Source organism: Mercenaria mercenaria, chromosome 8 (assembly GCF_021730395.1).
Source record: "Mercenaria mercenaria strain notata chromosome 8, MADL_Memer_1, whole genome shotgun sequence".
Classification (NCBI taxonomy): domain Eukaryota; kingdom Metazoa; phylum Mollusca; class Bivalvia; order Venerida; family Veneridae; genus Mercenaria; species Mercenaria mercenaria.
In genome coordinates this window covers 45,371,707-45,393,483 of record NC_069368.1, presented here as the reverse complement: position 1 = coordinate 45,393,483, position 21,777 = coordinate 45,371,707, and the positions used below count along the sequence as shown (strand labels likewise).

The window sequence follows — 21,777 nt, the reverse complement described above, 5'->3', positions numbered from 1 at the left end:
AAGTGACAAGGTGAGCTTTTGTGATCGTGCGGTGTCCGTCGTCCGTCCGTGCGTGCGTCCGTAAACTTTTGCTTGTGACCACTCTAGAAGTCACATTTTTCGTGGGATCTTTATGAAAGTTGGTCAGAATGTTCATCTTGATGATATCTAGGTCAAGTTCGAAACTGGGTCACGTGCCATCAAAAACTAGGTCAGTAGGTCTAAAAATAGAAAAACCTTGTGACCTCTCTAGAGGCCATATATTTCACAAGATCTTCATGAAAATTGGTCAGAACATTCACCTTGATGATATCTAGGTCAGATTCGAAACTGGGTCACGTGCGTTCAAAAACTAGGTCAGTAGGTCTAAAAATAGAAAAACCTTGTGACCTCTCTAGAGACCATATATTTCACAAGATCTTCATGAAAATTGGTCAGAACATTCACCTTGATGATATCTAGGTCAAGTTCGAAACTCGGTCACGTGCCATCAAAAACTAGGTCAGTAGGTCAAATAATAGAAAAACCTTGTGACCTCTCTAAAGGCCATATTTTTCATGGGATCTGTATGAAAATTGGTCTGAATGTTCATCTTGATGATATCTAGGTCAAGTTCGAAACTGGGTCACGTGTGGTCAAAAACTAGGTCAGTAGGTCTAAAAATAGAAAAACTTTGTGACCTCTCTAGAGGCCATATATTTCATGACATCTTCATGAAAATTGGTCAGAATGTTCACCTTGATGATATCTAGGTCAAGTTCGAAAGTGGGTCACGTGCCTTCAAAAACTAGGTCAGTAGGTCAAAAAATAGAAAAACCTTGTGACCTCTTTAGAGGCCATTTTTTTCATGGGATCTGTATGAAAGTTGGTCTGAATGTTCGTCTTGATGATATCTAGGTCAAGTTCGAAAGTGGGTCACGTGCCTTCAAAAACTAGGTCAGTAGGTCAAATAATGGAAAAAACTTGTGACCTCTCTAAAGGCCATATTTTTCTTGGGATCTGTATGAAAATTGGTCTGAATGTTCATCTTGATGATATCTAGGTCAAGTTCGAAACAGGGTCATGTGCGGTCAAAAACTAGGTCAGTAGGTCTAAAAATAGAAAAACCTTGTGACCTCTCTAGAGGCCATACTTGTGAATGGATCTCCATAAAAATTGGTCAGAATGTTCACCTTGATGATATCTAGGTCAAGTTTGAAACTGGGTCACGTGCCATAAAAAACTAGGTCAGTAGGTCAAATAATTAAAAAAACTTTGTGACCTCTCTAGAGGCCATACTTTTCATGGGATCTGTATGAAAGTTGGTCTGAATGTTCATCTTGATAATACCTAGGTCAAATTTGAAAGTGGGTCAACTGCGATCAAAAACTAGGTCAGTAGGTCTAAAATTATTAAAATCTTTTGACCTCTCTAGAGGCCATATTTTTCAATGGATCTTCATGAAAATTGATCTGAATGTTCACCTTGATGATATCTAGATCAGTTTCGAAACTGGGTCACGTGCGGTCAAAAACTAGGCCAGTAGGTATAGAAATAGAAAAACCTTGTGACCTCTCTAGAGGCCATATTTTTCATGAGATCTTCATGAAAATTAGTGAGAATGTTCACCTTGATGATATCTAGGTAAAGGTCAAAACAGGGTCACGTACCTTCGAAAACTAGGTCAATAGGTCAAATAATAGAAAAACCTTGTGACCTCCCTAGAGACCATATTTTTCAATGGATCTTCATGAAAATTGGTCAGAATTTTTATCTTGATAATATCTAGGTCAAGTTCAAAACTGGGTCACATGAGCTGATAAATTAGGTCACTATGTCAAATAATAGAAAAAACGACGTCATACTCAAAACTGGGTCATGTGGGAAGAGGTGAGCGATTCAGGACCATCATGGTCCTCTTGTTGAATTTGTCGCGGGAGGGTCAAAAATTTAAATTTGCAAAAGTTCTTACGTTATATTAGTGATATTCCAATTCCAGAAGTCGTGATTACATTAATGCCACTCCCGTACCGTACCGAATTTATGCACACTAAAGACTCATTAAACACATGGTCCGCGACAGTTATTTTGTATTTTCTCCATCTCGAAAACTATTTGGTAAGCACCTAACAATCCAATGGCCATTTACTGTTGAACAATTGTCAGAAATTAATCATTGGGAGGAACTAGTGTTAAGTATCAGTTTTGCGGCTTTCAGAACACGGAGATGATAATGAGTTCTCCACAGACTCAAACCTCCGTCGTGATGACATCTTCAAGTGCGAGTGCTGCCACGTCCACACCCTCAGGCTACGTGTATAAGACAGGGCCAGTAGAAGAGCCCAAACGTAGATTCACGGAGGAGAAACAAGATGATAAACTTCCAGAAGGTCTCCTGGGATATGAAGTACGCACAAAGATATATATACAGTTTTAAGAAAGAGCTGAAATAGTAGAACAGTTTTTCTTTCTGACTGCTGAAAGCTTGCCCACTTGTTTTCTCTATGCAAGTGTTATTTTGCATTAAAGCTTTAAAATTAAGGTAGTTCTGCACGTTTAATTTTAAACCGGAAGTGATAACATAACGTCATTTATCCGGAAAATGTAAAATAAAGCCTAGATTTGGCATACGAAAATGAAAAACATCATGAATAAATGGCAGTCTGTGAGTAAATTTATTACAGTGGCACTATTACTATATTTCTAAAGGTAAAATATGATGTTAAAACATCTGACACGTTAAATTATTTAAAATAATGTTTAAAAATTAGTTTGAAATGGGCGGTTCACTTTAATTGTAGTTAGATATCTCAAAAATTATCATATGGACCTATACATTTAATTTCACCACATTATGGGCCATGTGCTTACCTACAACTGTGAACAGTTTCATTGAAACCAACATTGTTAAAAAAAAATAATTTATTCACAAAAATGTTATGAAAGTTACGATTTTCCCCCAACTCCCAGTATGAAAAATTGCTTGATGTCCAATATTTTCAAATGATTCTAGCAAAAAATCAAACACATTACCCTATCTTTTTTTTTTTTTTTTTTTTGCTGAATTTTCTAAGTATATTCTAAAGATTTGGAAAAAATCAAGAGTGAAATAAATTTCTACATTGTAGAAAAAGTTTTGATCCGAACCTGCAGAACTACCTGGATGTTGATAATTGTATTTACTCATAGTTACTTCTCTGGATTTTCTTATAAGAGTTATTGCTCTTCAGCTCAGGGGCGGCAAATTCAATTGTCTGTATTGCCGAGGTTTTCCCAAAGTTTGTACGGACAAGTGAAATTTGACCAGAATTTACTATGTAACTACCATACAGACAAGTAAAAAATAGCAAATGACAAAAACGGGACAAGCAAGTCAAAATCAGATTTCGCCGCCCCTGCAACTGAAAATGCAATACTTGATTTTAGTGCTTGTTGCTCACATTAGCTGATTTTGGTGCTTGTTGCTCGCATTAAACTGATTTTGGTGCTTGTTGCTCGCATGTAGCTGATATTTGTTGTGAATATCAGTATTTTTGCTTATATATTGCTCTGCATTTTTAGCTCACCTGAGCTTTGTTAAGGGTGAGCTATTAGTATAGATAGATAATCTGGCGTCCATCGTTCGATGTCCTGCATCAACTTTTTTACTTAAACACCTTCTTCTCTGAAACTACTAATTACACAAAACTTGATCAGTAGCATGGACCTCCATCAAATTTGTTCAAATAGTTCACCATAGGCCCCTTCCAGGGGCCGCTAGGGCTAAAAATAGAAAATCTTTAAAGAACTTCTAATGAACCACTTGATGGATTTTCATCAAACTTGGTCTGTAGCATCATTATAAGGTCCTCTCTCAAATTTGTTCAAATTGGGGCACTTTGCCCCTTTTAGGGGATGCTAGAGCTTAAATTAGAAATACCTTCAAACAACTTCTTCTAATGAGCGGCTGGATGGATCTTCATCAAACATGGTTCGTAGCATCAATAGTAAGTCCTCTTTGAAATTTATTCAGATGGGGACAGTCCCTTGTAGGGCCTGATAGGTCAAAAAGTATGATTTCTTCTTGTGAACTGCTCAGTGGATCTTCATCAAACTTAGTTTGTAGCATCATTATAAGATCCTCTCCAAAATGTTTTCAGTTGGGGGACACTTGGCCCCTTTTAGGGACTGCTAGCATTAAAAATAGAAATACTTTTTAAAGTACTTCTTCTTATGAACCACTTGATGGATCTTCATCAGACTTGGTCTGAAGCATCGTTTTAAGGTCTTACGCCAAATGTTCAAAGTTGGGCACTTTGGCCCATTTTAGGGCTACTAGAGTTAGAATAGAAATACCTTTGAATTATTTCTTCAGCAAAATATAGAAAATCTTTACACAACTTCTGTTTTAATAAACAGCTTAAAGAATTTTCACTAAACCTAGTTAGAAGCAAAGTCAGATGGTTGAGGTTTTCTTCAGGTGAGCGACTCTTGTTAAAAATCAGTGTAGTATAGCCAGAGTTATTGCCCTTTACTAAGGAAAAACTGCATTTTTTTGCTCACTTGTATCTTGATAATGGTTAGTCACATGGAGTTTGTGTTTGGTGTAGGTATTTAAGTACTTAAATACACTCTTACATAATTCTCTGCAAATTGATTTTGTATGACCAGAGTTAATTGCCCTAACAGTGTCTTTTTTTGCCATCTGCAGTACATTTTTTTGGCCATTTGCAGTCCCATTTTTTTGTCCATCTGCAGTTCAATCTAGGTAACAGTTTGTCACATTGAGTGGTTATTTGGGGTGTGTGTGTGTGTGGGAGTGTTTGTATTAACTTATGTCCATATCTTTTGAGTGTCAGCTTAGTATTACTAGAGATACTGCCCTTTAATTTATTAAAATGCATTTGTTGTTCTTTTGCAGCCATATTTTTGTAACAGACATAGGCATATAGTTTGAATGTTTGTGCATGCTCTTAGCTGCTTCTGTACACATTTTTGTTAAAATCAACATTGTGTTATCCCTGATCTATTGAAATCGTCATCATTGCTAGTGTCTTTGTCATTGTGTATAAATGCATATAATTTGTTAAAAATTAAATGAAATGGATAGGTGTTTCAGCAAATCTAATTAAATTCTTTCACGTTTACACCAGAATTATTTTCCTTAAAATATTTTCGTTTCTCCAGTGCCAAAGTAGCTGGTGTTATTTGAATGGCTTATGTTTTTAGGAAAAGTGTCAGCAGATGGCTTCTCAGTTTCCCTTTTTAGATCACCTGAACCTGTGTCCTATTGGTATAGGTGGATAGTCTGGCATCCTGTGTCCTGCAGCAACTATTTTACTTAAACATCTTCTTCTCTGAAACTGCTGGTCAGAATTGCACCAAACTTGGTCAGTAGCATCCTGGCGTGGACATCTATCAAGTCTGTACAAATAGTTCTCCTTGGCCCCTTTTAGGGGCCGTCAGAGCTAACTATAGAAAAACCTTTCAAGAACTTCTTTTCCTGAACCCCTAGACTGATCTACGGTATATCAGACTTAGTCTATAATACCATTATTAAGGTCCTGTCCCACATTTGTTCAAATGGGGGCACTTGGGCCAGTAGAGCTAAAAATAGAAATACCATAAAGTACAGAACTTTTTCTCATGAACTGCTTGAGGGATATTCATATGATGAAAAGGTCCTGTCCCAAATATGTTCAGTTGGGGACACTTACGATTTCTTGTGATATTTATCCGTGTTGGGTGCGTGGCAGCAAAATATAGAAAGTATTTATAAATACTTATTGTTTTTATGAACAGTTTAAAGGGTTTTCATCAAACGTAGTTAGAAGCAAAGTCAGATGGTTAAGGTTTTCTTCAGGTGAGCGACTTAGGCCCATTTTGGCCTCTTGTTTGCTATTGTTTTTGAATGTTTGAAGTGTCCCTGATAGTTTGATACCAGCAGGTAATTTAATGCCAAATTTTCATGCTAAACTAAAGAGGAGGAATCTTTTAGGAATTATTTACCAGATCTAGTGTTAAATAACAAAACAAAATCTTTATTCCTGTTGGACATACAAGATTTAAGAACTTTTAAAGAGGCTTTGTACAGTTAATACAGAAACAGGTGTATGTCTGAAGGTGCTTTTTGGGCCTTTTACTGTCTCGCGTGAGGCATATAGAAAAGTTAAGATCTAATCCTTCGTGATAAAATTTTGATATAGCACGGGCCTCCTCACTTGACCAATCTGATGGTACAGCCTGGTCAGACAGCACAACCCACACCCCAGCAGCAACAGCCCCAGCCCACTCAGCAGCAGCCTCAGCAGATCACACAGACTGTAAGTGCTGACCCAGCACAACAACAGCAACAGTTACTGTATGCACAGCAGGTACATATCTATATTTTAAAAGCACTGACCTCCAGATCTTGGCTTAAAAAATTATCTTTCTTTCAAATTGAAGTTTGGCCATAATATGAACATTAAAGTATGAGTATTCGTTTCTAAACTATTTTTAAAATGCCAAATCAAGAAAAAAAGATGACCATGTCGGGAATCGAAGCTGGACTGCCGCGGCAATAAAGAAATTTTCCTCTGTCGTTACCAATACCGCTATAGAGGATTTAGTGTTTAATACTTCTTAAATATAAATATTTATCTCCGAAGCAGTTTACCTCAAGTTAAAATATCATAAAAAAAGTAGTAAAAAAACTACCAATTCTCATGTGTTTCTGTAACATATAGTCTGTCAGTAATTAAGTTTTAAAGCATTCAAGGACTATAGCATTAATTGCCAGATATCTCAAAAAAAAATATATATATATATATATATATATTTTTTTTTTTTTTTTTTTTTTTTTTTTTTTTTTTCGAATGATCTGAAGGCCAGTGCCTTTTAAAATGTATGTCAAGTTTTTCTTTGTTTTCAGAGGTCAGAGTATATATATTTATTATTTATATATTTGTTTAGCATTTGTGATTTTAATGTATTCATAGTTTTAACATGACATCACGAATTCTAAATGACCACTTCATTTCCGAGTGCCTGCCAGTTTCTGCTTTGGTAAAACAAAGCATGCTTAAACATTGAGTTTAAAAATAAATATCGCACTATTTCAGAAACTTTTTTTAACGACATATGCACGAGGATGCTACAAACTACAGACTTTAAGTTTCATTTAAATATGATATAGATCTTATATTTCAGTTCTAATTTAAACAGAGTGTCTTATGATAAGTCTGAGTAAAAGCTAATTACTATGAAATCATTTTTATTCGCGTAGGACGAATTTTTGCGTATTTCGTGCTAGAACCGATTCCCGAATTTAAGACTGCGCTATTGTTATTTTTTCATTTATAAATTATAAATGCGCGAATTAAAGCCTGCGCGAAACGGTCCTTTTTCACGTTTGTGCGAAATTTCATGCCAGCGAATTTAAATGATTTCACAGTATTACCCAAGTGAAATTAGGTTATGCAATGTTTCAGACGTGATAAAGTTCTAGACTTAATGGAAGCGTTGTAATGTGTTGCTCACTGCAAAGGTTATTGTCATTCCATTTTGTTTGTTACTAGCAAGTGCTGCCTCCACCACAGCCTGAGCTACAACAGCAGCAACAACAACAACAACTGATCTACAGTGGACAAGTGGTACAGCAACCACAACAACAAGCACCTGTTATGCAGCAACAACCACAACAGTTCACTGTAGTCAGTCAGCAGCAAGTGCAACAACAACAGCAGCAACAGCAAATGTTTCAGCAACAACAACAACAGCAGTTGCAGCAACAACAACAACAACAGATTGCACAGATACAAGAACAAACAAGGTAAAATACTGACTTGTTTCCTGCGCATCAGCCAAAAATAATATCATATTTCTACAAAAAGGGACTTTCAGGTCTATACATATATACATACAGCTATATGGATATGTATATCTGAAAATTGCATCATCATTGAAACAGATTTCATTTCTTATTTTAGTATGTAAAAAAAGATGGTACATAATTAGCAAACCATTATCTGTCCCACTTTGAAATTACAGTGTTACATGTTTCATTTAGTGTTTAATACAGGAACAAAAAGGTTCAGGGCAATATCAAACATTTTCATTACAGAGTGGATGGTGAACTGCAGGTTGCAGCTGGTCAGACAACCACCCCAGGAGGAGAGCCTCTAAGTGAAGACAAGGTGTTGATGCCCCCACCTCCACCTCCCGGTAAGTTTGCACAACAGCTCCTTGTTGTGCTTGAATTTCTTGTGGATAATAATTGCAGTCTGTCTATAATTGTTTTATGTGTTCATACTCCCACAAAACAAGTTCTGGCACCCTGTACTGCAATTGCTTTGTCTGTCCATTGGAAGGGCATGACCTTTATTTGAAAAGCACTTCACAGTGGGGCAACTTCAGCTGTAATTTACCTACACTCATCATTATTGTTCAAGTCACTTATATGCTAGACAAATTCACTGCCATAGTCGGAGATAGTGCTTCTTTTTTTATGCCCTCGGCATCTACTGATGCGGGAGGCATATAGTGATTGTCCTGTCTGTCAGTTCATCCGTCCATCCGTACGAGATGGCACTACAAAGGCACTACAAATGGGACCGTTTCGTCTAGCATCAATACCCTTAATTAGAATGACTTGATACTAATGCAGATGTAACCTGTGACCATTCCTCATCTTCAGACGTCACCTGACCTCAGTTTGACCTTGACCTTGAACTTGATCTCGTTTCGGGTTGCTTTGTATCGACAAGGATGCCACTGGGGGCATCAAGCGTTTACTGAAGGCAGCTCCTTGTTTACATTTTAAAGAACACATTTAATACGAGAGTTCATGGATTATTTTAGAAACAGTTTAATGTGTCTAGTTTTCTGATATTTGCTTACACTTTCCTAATTTTGCAGTTTCAGTGAAATTAATCTATTGACAATGAAAGGCATGATTAAATACTTCCATTCTGAAGCACTGATAATTACTAATGGATTTTTATCTTTATTTAGTTGTAAATCCTTTGAAGAGGCAATCACCTGGACTGTCCCAGCAGGCTGGTCAAGAACCAAGGAAAAAATCTAAAGGTAGGAAACTTGTTTGCATAAGATTTTGTTATTTTGTAGTATTTACTAATGAACTGATACAGACATTTTTCTTGTTCTGAGTGCTAGAAGTAAATTTCATTTACTTGAAGCATTCTACAAATACGGCATTTTCTGTAATGACAAAGGATTTAATGTTGGGGGAAACTACAGGCTGCAATAATATTCATAGTCTTGCTGAAGTTACTGTCACAATAAAAACCAAGATTCAGTTTGTATTTCTTGTTTTGTCATCTTTCTTGGTGTGTATATGGATTGAAAAGAAAAAATTCTTTTGATTTTCATTAGCTCAGTAATTTTAGTTTTGAGAATAAAAATGATGTCTCCTTTTAAGGGGAATACTTTATATTTGATCTTAACTAAATTAAGGCGGCTGTAATTCTGTTAGCTTGTTATAATTAATGTAAGATGATATTTCTCCTATAGGTTTCCATGATGAAGATGATGATGTAGATATTCCATCATCTATAGCTAGTCAAGCAAAGGAGATGAAGAAGTTTTCCTTCAACCAATACTCTAGTACACCTCAGTTGTACAGTACACAGACCACGAACACCTACAGTCAGTATGGGGGCGTGGCTCAGAATGGGGGACAGTCCCCGGGGCAGGAGTATCAACATGATCAACAATATCAGCAGCAACAACAACAACAACAACAGTATATACAGGATGGTCAGAATGCAGCTCAGCAGTATGTAGGTAAGAATAGAAAGGTTTTATTTTCAGCTCGTTTTTGAATAGGGATTTCTTTTGCCGAAACTGTTACGGGTGCGAAATGAGGATACAAGCTTGAAACTGGCTCTTGGAGTATTGCAAACTGTTTTGTCAGAATATGTGTCATTATTAATGTAGATAGAGTTCGAATCTTGATCATGTTTGCTTAAAAACTAGTTCACTAGGACATATTTTGGAAGCTTGGTTAACACTAAAGAGATTATTCTTTACATGAGTTACATCAAACATGGTCATCCAGGGTAAAAATAAGTCCGGTGACCATGTGCAATACAGAATCTTCATGGCCCTCTTATTTGTACTCTACCAGTATCCAGTATGTCAAAGAAGGTGAATTGCATCAATCAATAAGACAAATTGGACCCTGTGATAATATTGCAAGTAAAAAATTTCATTTTGTGAACCAGGTACATAGATGACATTAAACATAGACTTGTTGTATATCAGATTTTTTTTAGCAACAAATGGTTAGAAATATGCTAAAAAGTGGATCCTGTAGAAACCTTTAAGTAAAGAATTTGTATGAAAACCTAGATACTAAGAGAGCAATATGAAAAATGTTCTTGCAGGTATAGTCAGTCAATAAGACTACCAACAATCTGTATAGTGTTGTAGAAATACTTTTACCATTTATCTTTCAGTTTTGTGCATTTCAGGAAAATTTCCCAAATTATCTTGCTGTTTTGCTCTTTGCCAAAAAAAAAATCGCCAATTTACCTTGCAATTTTGCTCATTGCAGGAATATGTTCGCTAATTACCTTGCTATTTTTTTCCGTACAGGAATGAGCAGTCCTCAGCAGAGTGTTTATGGTCAAACATACTCGCAGTACAGCATGGCAACATCACAAGGATATAGCCCAAGCAGCTTGCCACAGCAACAACAACCGCCACCCCCACCCCCTCCACAGTTTGACACTCAGAGGTCAAGGTCACCAGATACGGGTGATAAAACACGCGGATTTAATCCACAGTATGTACCATCATACACCAGAGACGAAAATAATTTGCTACGACAACCACCACCGCCCCCGCCACCACCCTCAACAGGAAGGCCACGGGCATACTGGCAGTGAAAATGTCAAGGTCATTGTGGAAAAAATTGATCTTGAAACAATGTTTACATCTTTCAAAGAAATATTTTCAAAATGAAAATAGATTTTTTGAGCTGTGCAACAAGAAAGTTTTCAGTACTTGTCGCTGCTGGAAAACAAGTCTTGATGGAGATGTGGCACTGATCAGAGGACTAACGTGGTTTTATTACTGGTGCTGTACATTGAACAGTTATGAAGTGTTGTACAATTCTAAGATTGACAGATTTTGCTCAGTATAAGGTACTGAATTAGCGGTGAGGACTAAGGTAGACTGTTTCTACTGGGCTGATTTGTCAGGATATGTTCCTGTGTAGACTTTCTGAAGTTATCTGCAGATAGTTCTTCTTCCGAGAGTAGAGCTTGTGCTTGACTAGTCTGGTCTCTGTGTAAAGGTAGAACTAGCAGGAGGTCTGGTATACTTGACTGAAAACTGTGCAATTGTGTTGACAGTCTTGAAAAGTGATTTTAAATGGGAATTTTCTAAAATTTCTTTAAAAAATCATGTAGATACTACATATAACATGATGTTTGTTAATGATATTTTTGTCTTGTTATTGATAATAAACTTTGTAAAACCTGTTGCAAGCATTGATATTTTACTACATGTATTTTAATCTTACAAGAAACTTGAGATTCAAACAGTCTATTTGCCAGGTATTTTTGCAAAAACAGAAGTACCTAGCTAGAGAGTGCTTTTATTGCAAAAGATTTTTGCTATAAACCCCTCCCAGTCCTGGGACTATTAATCTTAAGAAACTTGCCATTTGCTTTTGGAGAACAAGAATATACGTTAGTGCTCTTATGCGCGTGACGTCTACCGATATTTGTACGTTACTTAAGAATTGATATGACTCATCGGTGATTTGTCGCTGAATAAATCACTGGAGTTCAGATGCGAAGGAATTATATCGCGAGGGCGCAGCCCGAGTGATATAATGCTATGCATCTGAATGACAAACATTGATTTATTCAAGAGCAAATCACTAAATGAGATATATTATTTCGATTCTAACACGTTATAAAGGACTTTAAAGTACACCCTTGTCGGCATGCATTAAATATTTGCCCGTTTTCAATCGGGTTCTTTTCGAGCGCGCTGGTATGCCGCTTGACGTAATAGTTGTGACGTCAGAACAGTGAATTGTTGTTTAATAATTCACTGTTTCCAGCCTTCTTTGTTTAATAAGAAAACAAATCGGATCGTGTTAGAATTTATTACTTCCTGTCGGAGTGTGTGTAATACATGTATGCGATTTATGTTTGTCATTTTGGGGCCTTGGTTGCCAAGTGCTTAAGGTATCCGATTCACAGATAACAAATTTCTATATAACAGTGTTATCAAATATTGATGCCTGGTAAGCTCATATTATTTTGGTATCATTTGAAAGTGTATTGTCTACTGAAACAGAAAATATAAATTACATGACAAAATTATGTTGAAGAATTTTTAGTTTGATGATATTTCAACAGAAATCCAGTTATTATGTCGGTTTCTACATAAGATTTACTGCTGTTTGTGTGTGTCTGTCTGTCACAAATATTGTACGCGCGCTAAGTCGAACAGTTCTCATCCGATCTTCACCAAACTTGAACAAAATGTGTTTGACAATAAGCCCTCGGCCAAGTTCGATAACTAGCCAAACGGGCCATGGCACTTAGGAATTATGGCCCTTGAATTACCGAAAATCGCTCTATACACTGATGCCAGTGATACATGTATTGGTGCATGGTTGACTCGGATACATAATGGAGAAGATGTGCCAATCTAATAATATCATGCAGTTGTGGGAGACATATGCTCTTCTCAAAAGCAGCTTTAGTCACAGTGTAAGATTTACCATTTCGTAGTCAAAATACATAACTGTAATGATTCTTGCATATTTTGGTCATCTTATTTACTAATTCTTGTTCAACAGGCACAACTCTCAAACGATACAAAAAAAAAAATATGGCGTCGCCAGGCATCGAAATGTTATCTATTTGTGGATTGGATACCTGAAGGTCACTGACTGACTGAATCACTTTCCCATCACCACTTTGAGTTCGAGCCTTGCTTTGGGCATTGAATTCATCTTGTGAGGACGTCTTCCAGCCGATTGTTCAACTAAGGTGAATGCTTGTGATGAAATAATGCATTGAGTTTTACCTAGGCGCTTCCTCCCCCATCAAAAGTTGGAAAGTCACCATATGACATAATTGTGTCAGTGTAATGTTAAACCCAGCAAAAAAGTTTTTTTTCAGAGCCTAAATAGCAAAGAAAAATGGCTTTGAGCCAATATGCGACATACAATTTTTTTAACAGGTAAGTAAATACATGAAACAAATCGGTGTAGATTAAATACAGTGTAATGGAAAACTTAGAAAATCTATTACTAACTCGGCTAAATGAAATAGTAGCAAAAGTATGTTTTCTGTGCTTTAATGGCAGAGACAATGTCTTGACTGTCTCTGCTTTTTGGTTACTACTGTGCCATATACATCGGGCTATTGCGTTTTTAACAGAAAATGGATATTTCTTGAAAATGGTAAAATCATTAGACATTTTAAACAAAAACAACACAATCCCTTGTTCTAGTTTTGTCAGGGAACACATTTGCAGTAGTAGAGGTATTCCATGACAGCCTTTTTGTTGCAATGAGACTTTGGTTTAGTATTTATGGTTCTTCTCTGATCACAACATTTGTTCAATCTCAGTTGATTTTTGACTTGATAGGAATGTTGCTTTTTGTTATACAAGTCTGAGCAATGAGAGCTGGTCCATAGTTGACGGCTTCGTTATTGATGGTCGCCCATCCATTTCACCTGAAGACTGAAAAGTGAATATAAAATAAGCATGACAGTCCTGTATTCAGTTTTGTGGCAAATGAATGTTGCTGAAATGTGTCAAATTGTCAATGAATATTAGTCGAAAATTATAAGAATATGGTATTCTTTGATTAACCTTATATAATACACTATAATGTAATAAACATCATGGGATACCCGCGGGTGCCTCATTTCGCTACTCTACATGATCCAATACTTAATAACTGCCATACCTTATGCAGTACACAATAACTGACCTGTATTATGAAATACACAAATACCTGACCTGCCTTATGTGGAACCCTATAATTTACCTACATTAAATTACGTAGAGCCCAATAATTGACCTACCTTACCTAACATAAAACCCAGTAATTGATCTACCTTACCTAACGTAGAACCCAATAATTGACCTATCCTATTTAGAACCCAATAATTGTCCTACATTACTAGAACCCATTAATTGGCCTACCTTATGTAGAACCCAGTAATTGACCTACTTTACATGTAACCCAATAATTGACCTACTTTACGTAGATCCCAATAATTTACCTACTTATGTAGAACCCAATAATTATCCTAACTTGTAGAACCCAGTAATTGACCTACCTTGCCTTACGTAGAACACAATAATTGACCTACTTTACCTTATGCAGAATCCAATAATTGACCTATCTTAAGTAGAACCCAGCGATTGACCTACCTTGCCTTACGTAGAACCAAATTATTGACCTACCTTACTTAACTTAGAACCCAATAATTGACCTATCCTATGTAGAACCCAATAATTGACCAACATTACTATAACCCAATAATTGGTCTACCTTATGTAGAACCCAGTTATTGATCTACCTTACCTTATGTAGATCACAATAATTGACCTACTATACCTTATGTAGAACCCAGTTATTGACCTATCTTATGTAGAACGCAGTATTTGACCCACCTTTTCTTACGTAGAACACAATAATTGACCGAATTTATCTTGTGTAGAACCCAATAATTGACCTACCGTATGTAGAACACAATAATTGACGTATCTTGCCTTACGTAGAACCCAATTATTGACCTACCTTACGTAGAACCCAATAATTGACCTGCCTTACATAGAACCCAATAATTGACCTTCATTATATAGAACCCAATAATTGACCTACCGGATTCCGTTTATGTGAATATTTGGCAAAGCAGAAAAAAATCGTTACATTTCTCGACGGTTACATTTTTATGCCCCCGGCATCTACTGATGCGGGAGGCATAGAGTGATTGTCCTGTCCGTTTGTCCGTCCGTACGAAGTGAACCAAATGGGACCATTTCGTCTAGCATCAATACCGCTTACAAGAATGAATTGATACTAATAAAGATGTAACCTGTGACCATTCCTCATCTTCAAACAACACCTGACCTCAGTTTGACCTTGACCTCGTTTTGGACTTAGGTTGCTTTATATGGGCCACCTTTTGGTTAACCATATAGAACCATTTCGTCTAGAATCAATACTCCTTACTAGAATGAATTGATACTAATGCAGATGTAACCTATGACCATACCTCATCTTCAAACATCACCTGACCTCAGTTTGACCTTGACCTCATTTTAGCCTTAGAGTTACTTTAACCATAAGGTGCAAAATCGATCGACAAGGATGCCACCGGGGGCATCAAGCGTTTATTGAACGTGGCTCCTTGTTTTTAATTTACTTTGCCCATAAGTGTCGTAGTTTTGTCATGTGACATCGAAGTTGAGGTAGGCAGACAGTTATGTAACAGTAGCTTAAGTCATTTTAGTTAAGCAACATTAGTTTAGGTTACTGCAGTTAAGTGGCAGTGATACATGTACAGGTTATTTCAGTTAAACATAAGTGATTTAGGTTAAGCAGGGCTTTAAGTTATTTCATTTCATCAATCAATATTTTGTTGTTATATCATCTCAATGACATAAACTGTACTTCATGTTTTGTTTTGTATAATTTAGCTAGTCATTTTATACTTTTTATACAGAATACAATTATCACAAATAAAAAAAATTGATCAACGATACCTGTCTTTTTTTTAAAGGAATTTTTTGTTAATAATCTAGCAATTAATTCATAATGGCCATATTTGTACGATACTAAAAAAGAACACTCGTGACAGTAAAAAGGTAAGCAAAACAGGAAGCTGTTGATTCCTTTAAGGATAAAAGAAACTGATAATAAACCCCTATATAGATACAGATCAGTTAGAGAACTAATCTTAAATATTTCGTAAAATAATTTCTTAAACTAGTTTTATCACAGTCATATGACAAGGAAGTTAAACCGATAAGATTAACACCAACAGATGGCAAAATATTTATGACAAACATCAAATAGATCATCAAGGAGGATTGTAAACTTTAAAACAAGACATAGGAAGTTCTCTTTTGGTATGTAATTTAGTTAAAACATTTATAATTCAAATTTCTTGACCACATTATGTAAATCAGGTAGAAAATATGAAATCCAAGTTTTCTTTTATTGACCTAATGACCCAGTTTTAGTAAATACAACTATTATGACAAAGTTTCAAGGAGATGAGGTCTCTTGAGCGCTAACGAAGATTTTTTTTTGCTGTTACTTGACCTAGTACTTGACCCCAAATGACATTGCATAGAACTCGTGCATGATTTTACAGCAAGAATTGTTCTAAACGATTCATTAGGCGTAAAAGAAATGTTTGTTTCTGTTAACATGCTAAAAATAGGAGAGGTAGGCCGGTGATTTTTTGTGTGTGTGTGCTTTGTGGGACTTTTTGCAAATTATTTTCGTGTAAAAATGAATACAAATAAGGGGGTTATGTCTTTAGACAGCATCAATAAGTTGATTTCTAACATCACTGACCATGTGTAAAGCATAAAACGCATAAAAAGTTTGTGACCTTGACCTTTGACCTATAGAATGGTTTATGTGTTCTGCACATTGTCTCATCACCATCTACCTACAAACAAAGTTTGAAGTCAATACCTTACATGGTTATTTACACTCAACAAAATTCCTAATTGGTCAGATTATATTGTATTACTATTTTGTTAATAATGCATGTATTCACGCGAAATTTCACATATCGACATTTGAATAGTTACTGCAGGTAATTATTTCTTTTATTTTTTTGGCGACTCACAGCCAAAGTAACTGCATTAGGCGTTTTGACTGATATTACATATTTTGCACGTGCAGGACATGTGCACCAACATGCACGTGTTCGTTTACACTTTTGGCATTACTGAGAAAAGTCCTACTAGAAAAACACATATCAGGTGAAATTGACACAAGAGCAACGCGATAGAGCTGTCGGAATGTTGCTAGCCGGGACACATTTAAGACACGTTTGTAATTATTTTTGCAATTTCAAAAGAATTTTGATATATTTTGTTTGTAGCTGTTACTTTGATGGTTATTTCCATTTTAACCTTATTTCCGTTTACAAGAACCTTTAATCGTTGGTTATCTACCATCCGCGCTCTTTTGACAAAATTTAACCCAAGGACAATTCATTGAAGTGACTGATTTTGAGTTTTGTTGTAAAATTCCGACAGCCCGGGCGCGTTGTTCTTGTGTCAGTTTCACCATGATATGTGTTTTTCTAGTAGGACTTTCGTCAGTAATGCCAAAAGTGTCCACTTACAAGTGCATATTGGTGCACATGCCCTGCACATGCAAGATATGCAATATTGGTCAAAACACCTAATGCGTCACGCTGGCCGTGTGTCGGCCAAAATAAATCAATAATTAGATGCAGTATCTATTCAAATGTTGGTATGTGAAATTTCGTGTGAATACATGCATTATTAACAAAATAGTGATACAATATAAACTGACCAATTAGGAATTTTGTTGAGTGTAGTTATGCTCTGATGACGAAATATGATGGCCAGTTTTGACCTTTTAGCACAATCTGTGATCTTTACCTTTGACCTACATAGCCGGTTCAAGTGCTCTGCACATTGCCACATTGCATCTACGTATATGTTAAGTTTAAAATCAATACCTTCCATGCTCCGGACACTTATTACGACGGACAGACGCACACGCCATCACATGATACGTCCGGGTGTATATATGACCTATTGAATCCATAAATATAGACCGACCTAATGTCATATGCTGACTTTAGGACAATGATTACAAACTTAAAATCCTAGACTTCGGTATTAACTAACACCACAGGTATTATCAATGATCTTTTTACTTTTGTTGTAAGAATGCTTAACCTTAGTTTGCAAGCTTTGTGCGTCCTATATAGAGAAAACTCCACTTTTGTCGGGCCCGCTTGTGGAAGCAAAGACATTGTTGTCCAAATGGCTGTTCGGTGTATGTGCGTGCTTGCGTGCGTCCGTCCGTTCGTGCGTCCGTCCGGATTTGTTTGTCCGGACCATAGCTTTGGCATGCATGGAGCAATCTTTTTTATATTTGGCATGAATGTAAACCTCAGTGAGACAGAGTGTCATGCGCAAACCCCAGCTTCCTATCTCAAAGGTCAAATTCAGTAATGACTTTGTCCGGAGCATTTCTTCTTCATGCATGGAGGGATTTTGATGTAACTTGGCACAATTGTTCACCATCATGAGACGGAGTGTCTTGCGCAAGAATCAGGTCCCTAGGTCTAAGGTCAAGGTCACATTTAGGGGTCAAATGATACAAGAATGACAACTTTGTCCGGAGCATTTCTTCTTCATGCACGGAGGGATTTTGATGTAACTTGACACAAATGTTCATCACCATGAGACGGAATGTCTTGCGCAAGAACCAGGTCCTTAGGTCTAAGGTCAAGGTCACACTTAGAGGTCAAAGGTCAGATACAAGAATGACATTGTCCGGACTATTTTATTTTCATGCATATCGAGGGTTCAACACAATAAGGGCGTATCTACCTATAATAACTATATGTAGATACGCCCTTATTGCGTTGAACCCTCGATATAGGGATTTTGATGTAACTTGGCACGATTGTTCACCATCATGAGACGGAGTGTCACTTTGTCATAACTGGTCGTAGGGAAAAATCAAGACCACAGTTCTGTAGTACAACATGCACGTTACATCCAGTTTTGATGTGTATTTTGACATATCTCGACTGGTAAGGATTTTTGTGTGGACTTGGAATTTTTAACATTTACTTCCTTTTGTTGTTACTGCAAATAACTTATATATTGTAACTTTTTGCAATCTTTTTTTGTTTGGCATAAATGTTTGCCTCAATGAAACAGAGTGTTGTGTGCAACTCCCAGTCCTTTTGACAGATGACGGGCTCGACATGTTGCCCGCGGGCATCTAGTTTCTGTTTACCAATTACTACCAACAGCTTAGGAATTTAGAAGGTCATACCAGCGAAAATGCTTATCTTTCTCGATATATAATACTTACAAAAAATGATAAATTAGTAGTAGTATGGAGAATGATTTACAATGAAAATTTATTTGGAACATTATTTTACATTTCAGTTTAGACATGGCTGTACCAGGAAGAAAGATGCCTGAAAGATTTTCATCATCATCAACTATGGGGTCTGATGAAGACATTAAAGTGTATTGCCAGCCTTGTGACCATGACGGTCCTAGACTCCCTGCCCATGGCTATTGTGTTGACTGCAGGGAGCACTTGTGCCAGACTTGCTTTACGTTTCACAAGAGACATACCCTTTCAAGGCATCATACTCTTCTAGATAAAAACAACATGCCACAGACCATTTCTTCGACCTCTGTTCATCCAAGCCAGCCTGACAATCTTACCAAACCTTGTGATAAACACATGAAAGAAATGATCAAGTTCTACTGTCAGAACCATGAAGCTTTACTCTGCAGTGTATGTGTTACTCTTGAACACACACGTACATCTTGCAAAGTCAACTATATCCCCGATATTTCTGCTCAGGTCATAAATAGCAAAGAGCATCAAGTTATCTTAAAAGGTATGGATACCATCACTGAGCAATGTCACAAGAAATCAGAAGATGTAAAGAAAATTACTGCAAAGTCCAACAGTTCTTTGACAGATGTATTGGCTGATATAAAGAAGTTTCGGACTGAAATAAATCAAAGACTAAATGAACTAGAAAGACAAGCTGAAGATGCAGCAAAGACAATCCAACAAGAAAACAACAAGAACCTGAAGACAGTAGAAACAACTTGCGATGATGTAACCAAGTCTCTGAAGACATCATCTGATGCCATTAAACATCTCAACACAACCAAACAAGCAGACAAACTTTTCATGGAGCTGAAATTAGCTGAGCAAATGGCCAAAGATTATGAAAAACGTGTGCACCACCTATCAGTATATGGTGTCAAAGAGTACAACTTTAGACCAAGTAAAGCAATATCAACCCTTCTTGGCAAGGAGAGGTCACTGGGTACATTTACAGAGAAATCACTAAAACAATCAAATCCTCCTACAGCTGTTGATATAAAAACCAGACAAACTTCCCATCAGGGTAAAATCTGTGTAAAGACATCAAAAGATAAAGACACATGCTATATAACAGGAATGACTCTCCTTACTCCTGATCTACTTATCATCACTGACAGGAACAACGAGGCTGTAAAAATGGTGAATACCCGCAATAAATCTGTTACTGATCAGTTACAACTAGATACTGTAGTTAGTAAGGTCACCTCAGTTACCAGTACAGAACTTGCTGTCACACTTCCTGACAAACAAAGTATTCAGTTTATATCAGTCTCCTCAAACAAACTCGAGAAGAAACAAACTCTGAAGGTTGATGGAGAATGTTATGGTTTCAGTTGCTGTCAGGGGAAATTTGTTGTGTCATTTCAATATCCTGCAAAACTCCTAATTCTTGATACCAATGGTACTATACTGACAACAGTCAGAGGAGGAAATATTTTCAGAAATCCAGTATATGTTACCACTAACACTAATTCTATATATGTATCCGACAGGAACATGGTAACAATTACAAGGTTAAACTGGCAGGGTGAGGTGACTGGTAGTTATGATGGTACGTCTGAGCCTCGTGGTATAACACTGTCAGATGATGGTACTGTTTTTGTGTGTGACTGGGAGAGAAATGTTATAGAAGAGATAGCCGGTGACTGTTCTACAGGAAAAGTTGTATTGAAGGACCTCAGTTCTCCCTGTTCTGTCTGTTGGTGTGCTGAAACAAGTAAACTGTACTTCAGCTGTTGTACTAGAGAAGACAAACATGACAACTTTCTCCAGGTCTTCAAGCTGTCATAACTAGAACAAAACTCATCAACAGTTTAACCAATGTATACTGTGAAATCATTCATAGTCATGGGGGACAAATTTTCATGAAGTTTGTGACTGTGTCAGTCCTTGGCAAACAAAGAATGTTCCTATTTATCCTATCTTTGACGGGACATGCCTTCAAATAAAAGTCAGATTTAAAAAAAAAATAGCAGTTGGTTTTAATTATCTAAATTGATAAAACTAGTATTGTTTAAATAGATTATTAATGTGTACAAAGTACAGCAAAATTCCTTCTATTTTACATCAAACTTCAAAAGTGTAACTTAAAATTTTTCAGATTTTTATCATTTATTTTTTCTTAACTTAAACGAGTGTTATTGTAGATAATTAGATATGTGTCCAGTGTGTTCTTCTTCCGAGAGTAGAACTTGTGCTTGACCAGTCTGGTCTTTGTATAAAGGAAGAACTCGTACCAAGATGTCTGGTACACTTTTATTGTGTTGACAGTCTTGAAAAGTGATTTTAAATGTGATTTTTTTAGAATTTCTAAAACAAGAATGTAGATTTCTACATACATGATGTTTGTTAATGATGTTTTTGTCTTGTTATTGACAATAAACTTTGTAAAACCTGTTGCAAGGATTGATTTTTTACTATTTTGATCTTATTTTAATCGGAAGAAACTTGTGTTTAATCAGTCTGTTTGCTAGGCATTTTTGCAAAAACAGAAGTACCAGGCTAGAGAGTGTTTATATTGCAAAAGATATTTGCCATAACCGCCCCCCCCCCCCCCGCCCCCGGTCCCAGGACTATTAATCATAAGAAACATCATATGCTTGTGGAGAACACAGTGTGTAATACAACTACTCGATTTATGTTTAATTGTCATTTCGGGGCCTCGATTGCTGAGTGCTTAAGGTCACTGACTTTGATTT

At 36.6% G+C, this 21,777-nt stretch overlaps 2 protein-coding genes across 2 annotated transcripts in view; both read left to right on the top strand.

The window, feature by feature from the left end:
• The window catches only part of LOC123566448 (uncharacterized), a 43,466-nt gene extending 32,039 nt beyond the window's left edge, over nt 1-11,427 (top strand). Inside the window, exons 18-24 of the mRNA XM_045360556.2 lie at nt 2,177-2,365; nt 6,144-6,311; nt 7,497-7,750; nt 8,042-8,142; nt 8,932-9,006; nt 9,451-9,723; nt 10,537-11,427. Coding sequence (XP_045216491.2) covers nt 2,177-2,365; nt 6,144-6,311; nt 7,497-7,750; nt 8,042-8,142; nt 8,932-9,006; nt 9,451-9,723; nt 10,537-10,829 — 1,353 coding nt within the window. The 3' untranslated portion in view covers nt 10,830-11,427. The remainder of the gene's footprint in view (nt 1-2,176; nt 2,366-6,143; nt 6,312-7,496; nt 7,751-8,041; nt 8,143-8,931; nt 9,007-9,450; nt 9,724-10,536) is intronic.
• A 4,481-nt stretch (nt 11,428-15,908) lies between these two features.
• On the top strand, nt 15,909-21,476 carry LOC123566449 (uncharacterized). The gene is made up of 2 exons (XM_053549840.1): nt 15,909-16,059; nt 19,114-21,476. The coding sequence occupies exon 2, from the start codon at nt 19,121-19,123 to the stop codon at nt 20,867-20,869; it is 1,749 nt and encodes a 582-aa protein (XP_053405815.1). The 5' UTR covers nt 15,909-16,059; nt 19,114-19,120; the 3' UTR covers nt 20,870-21,476.
• Nucleotides 21,477-21,777: the final 301 nt, after the last annotated feature.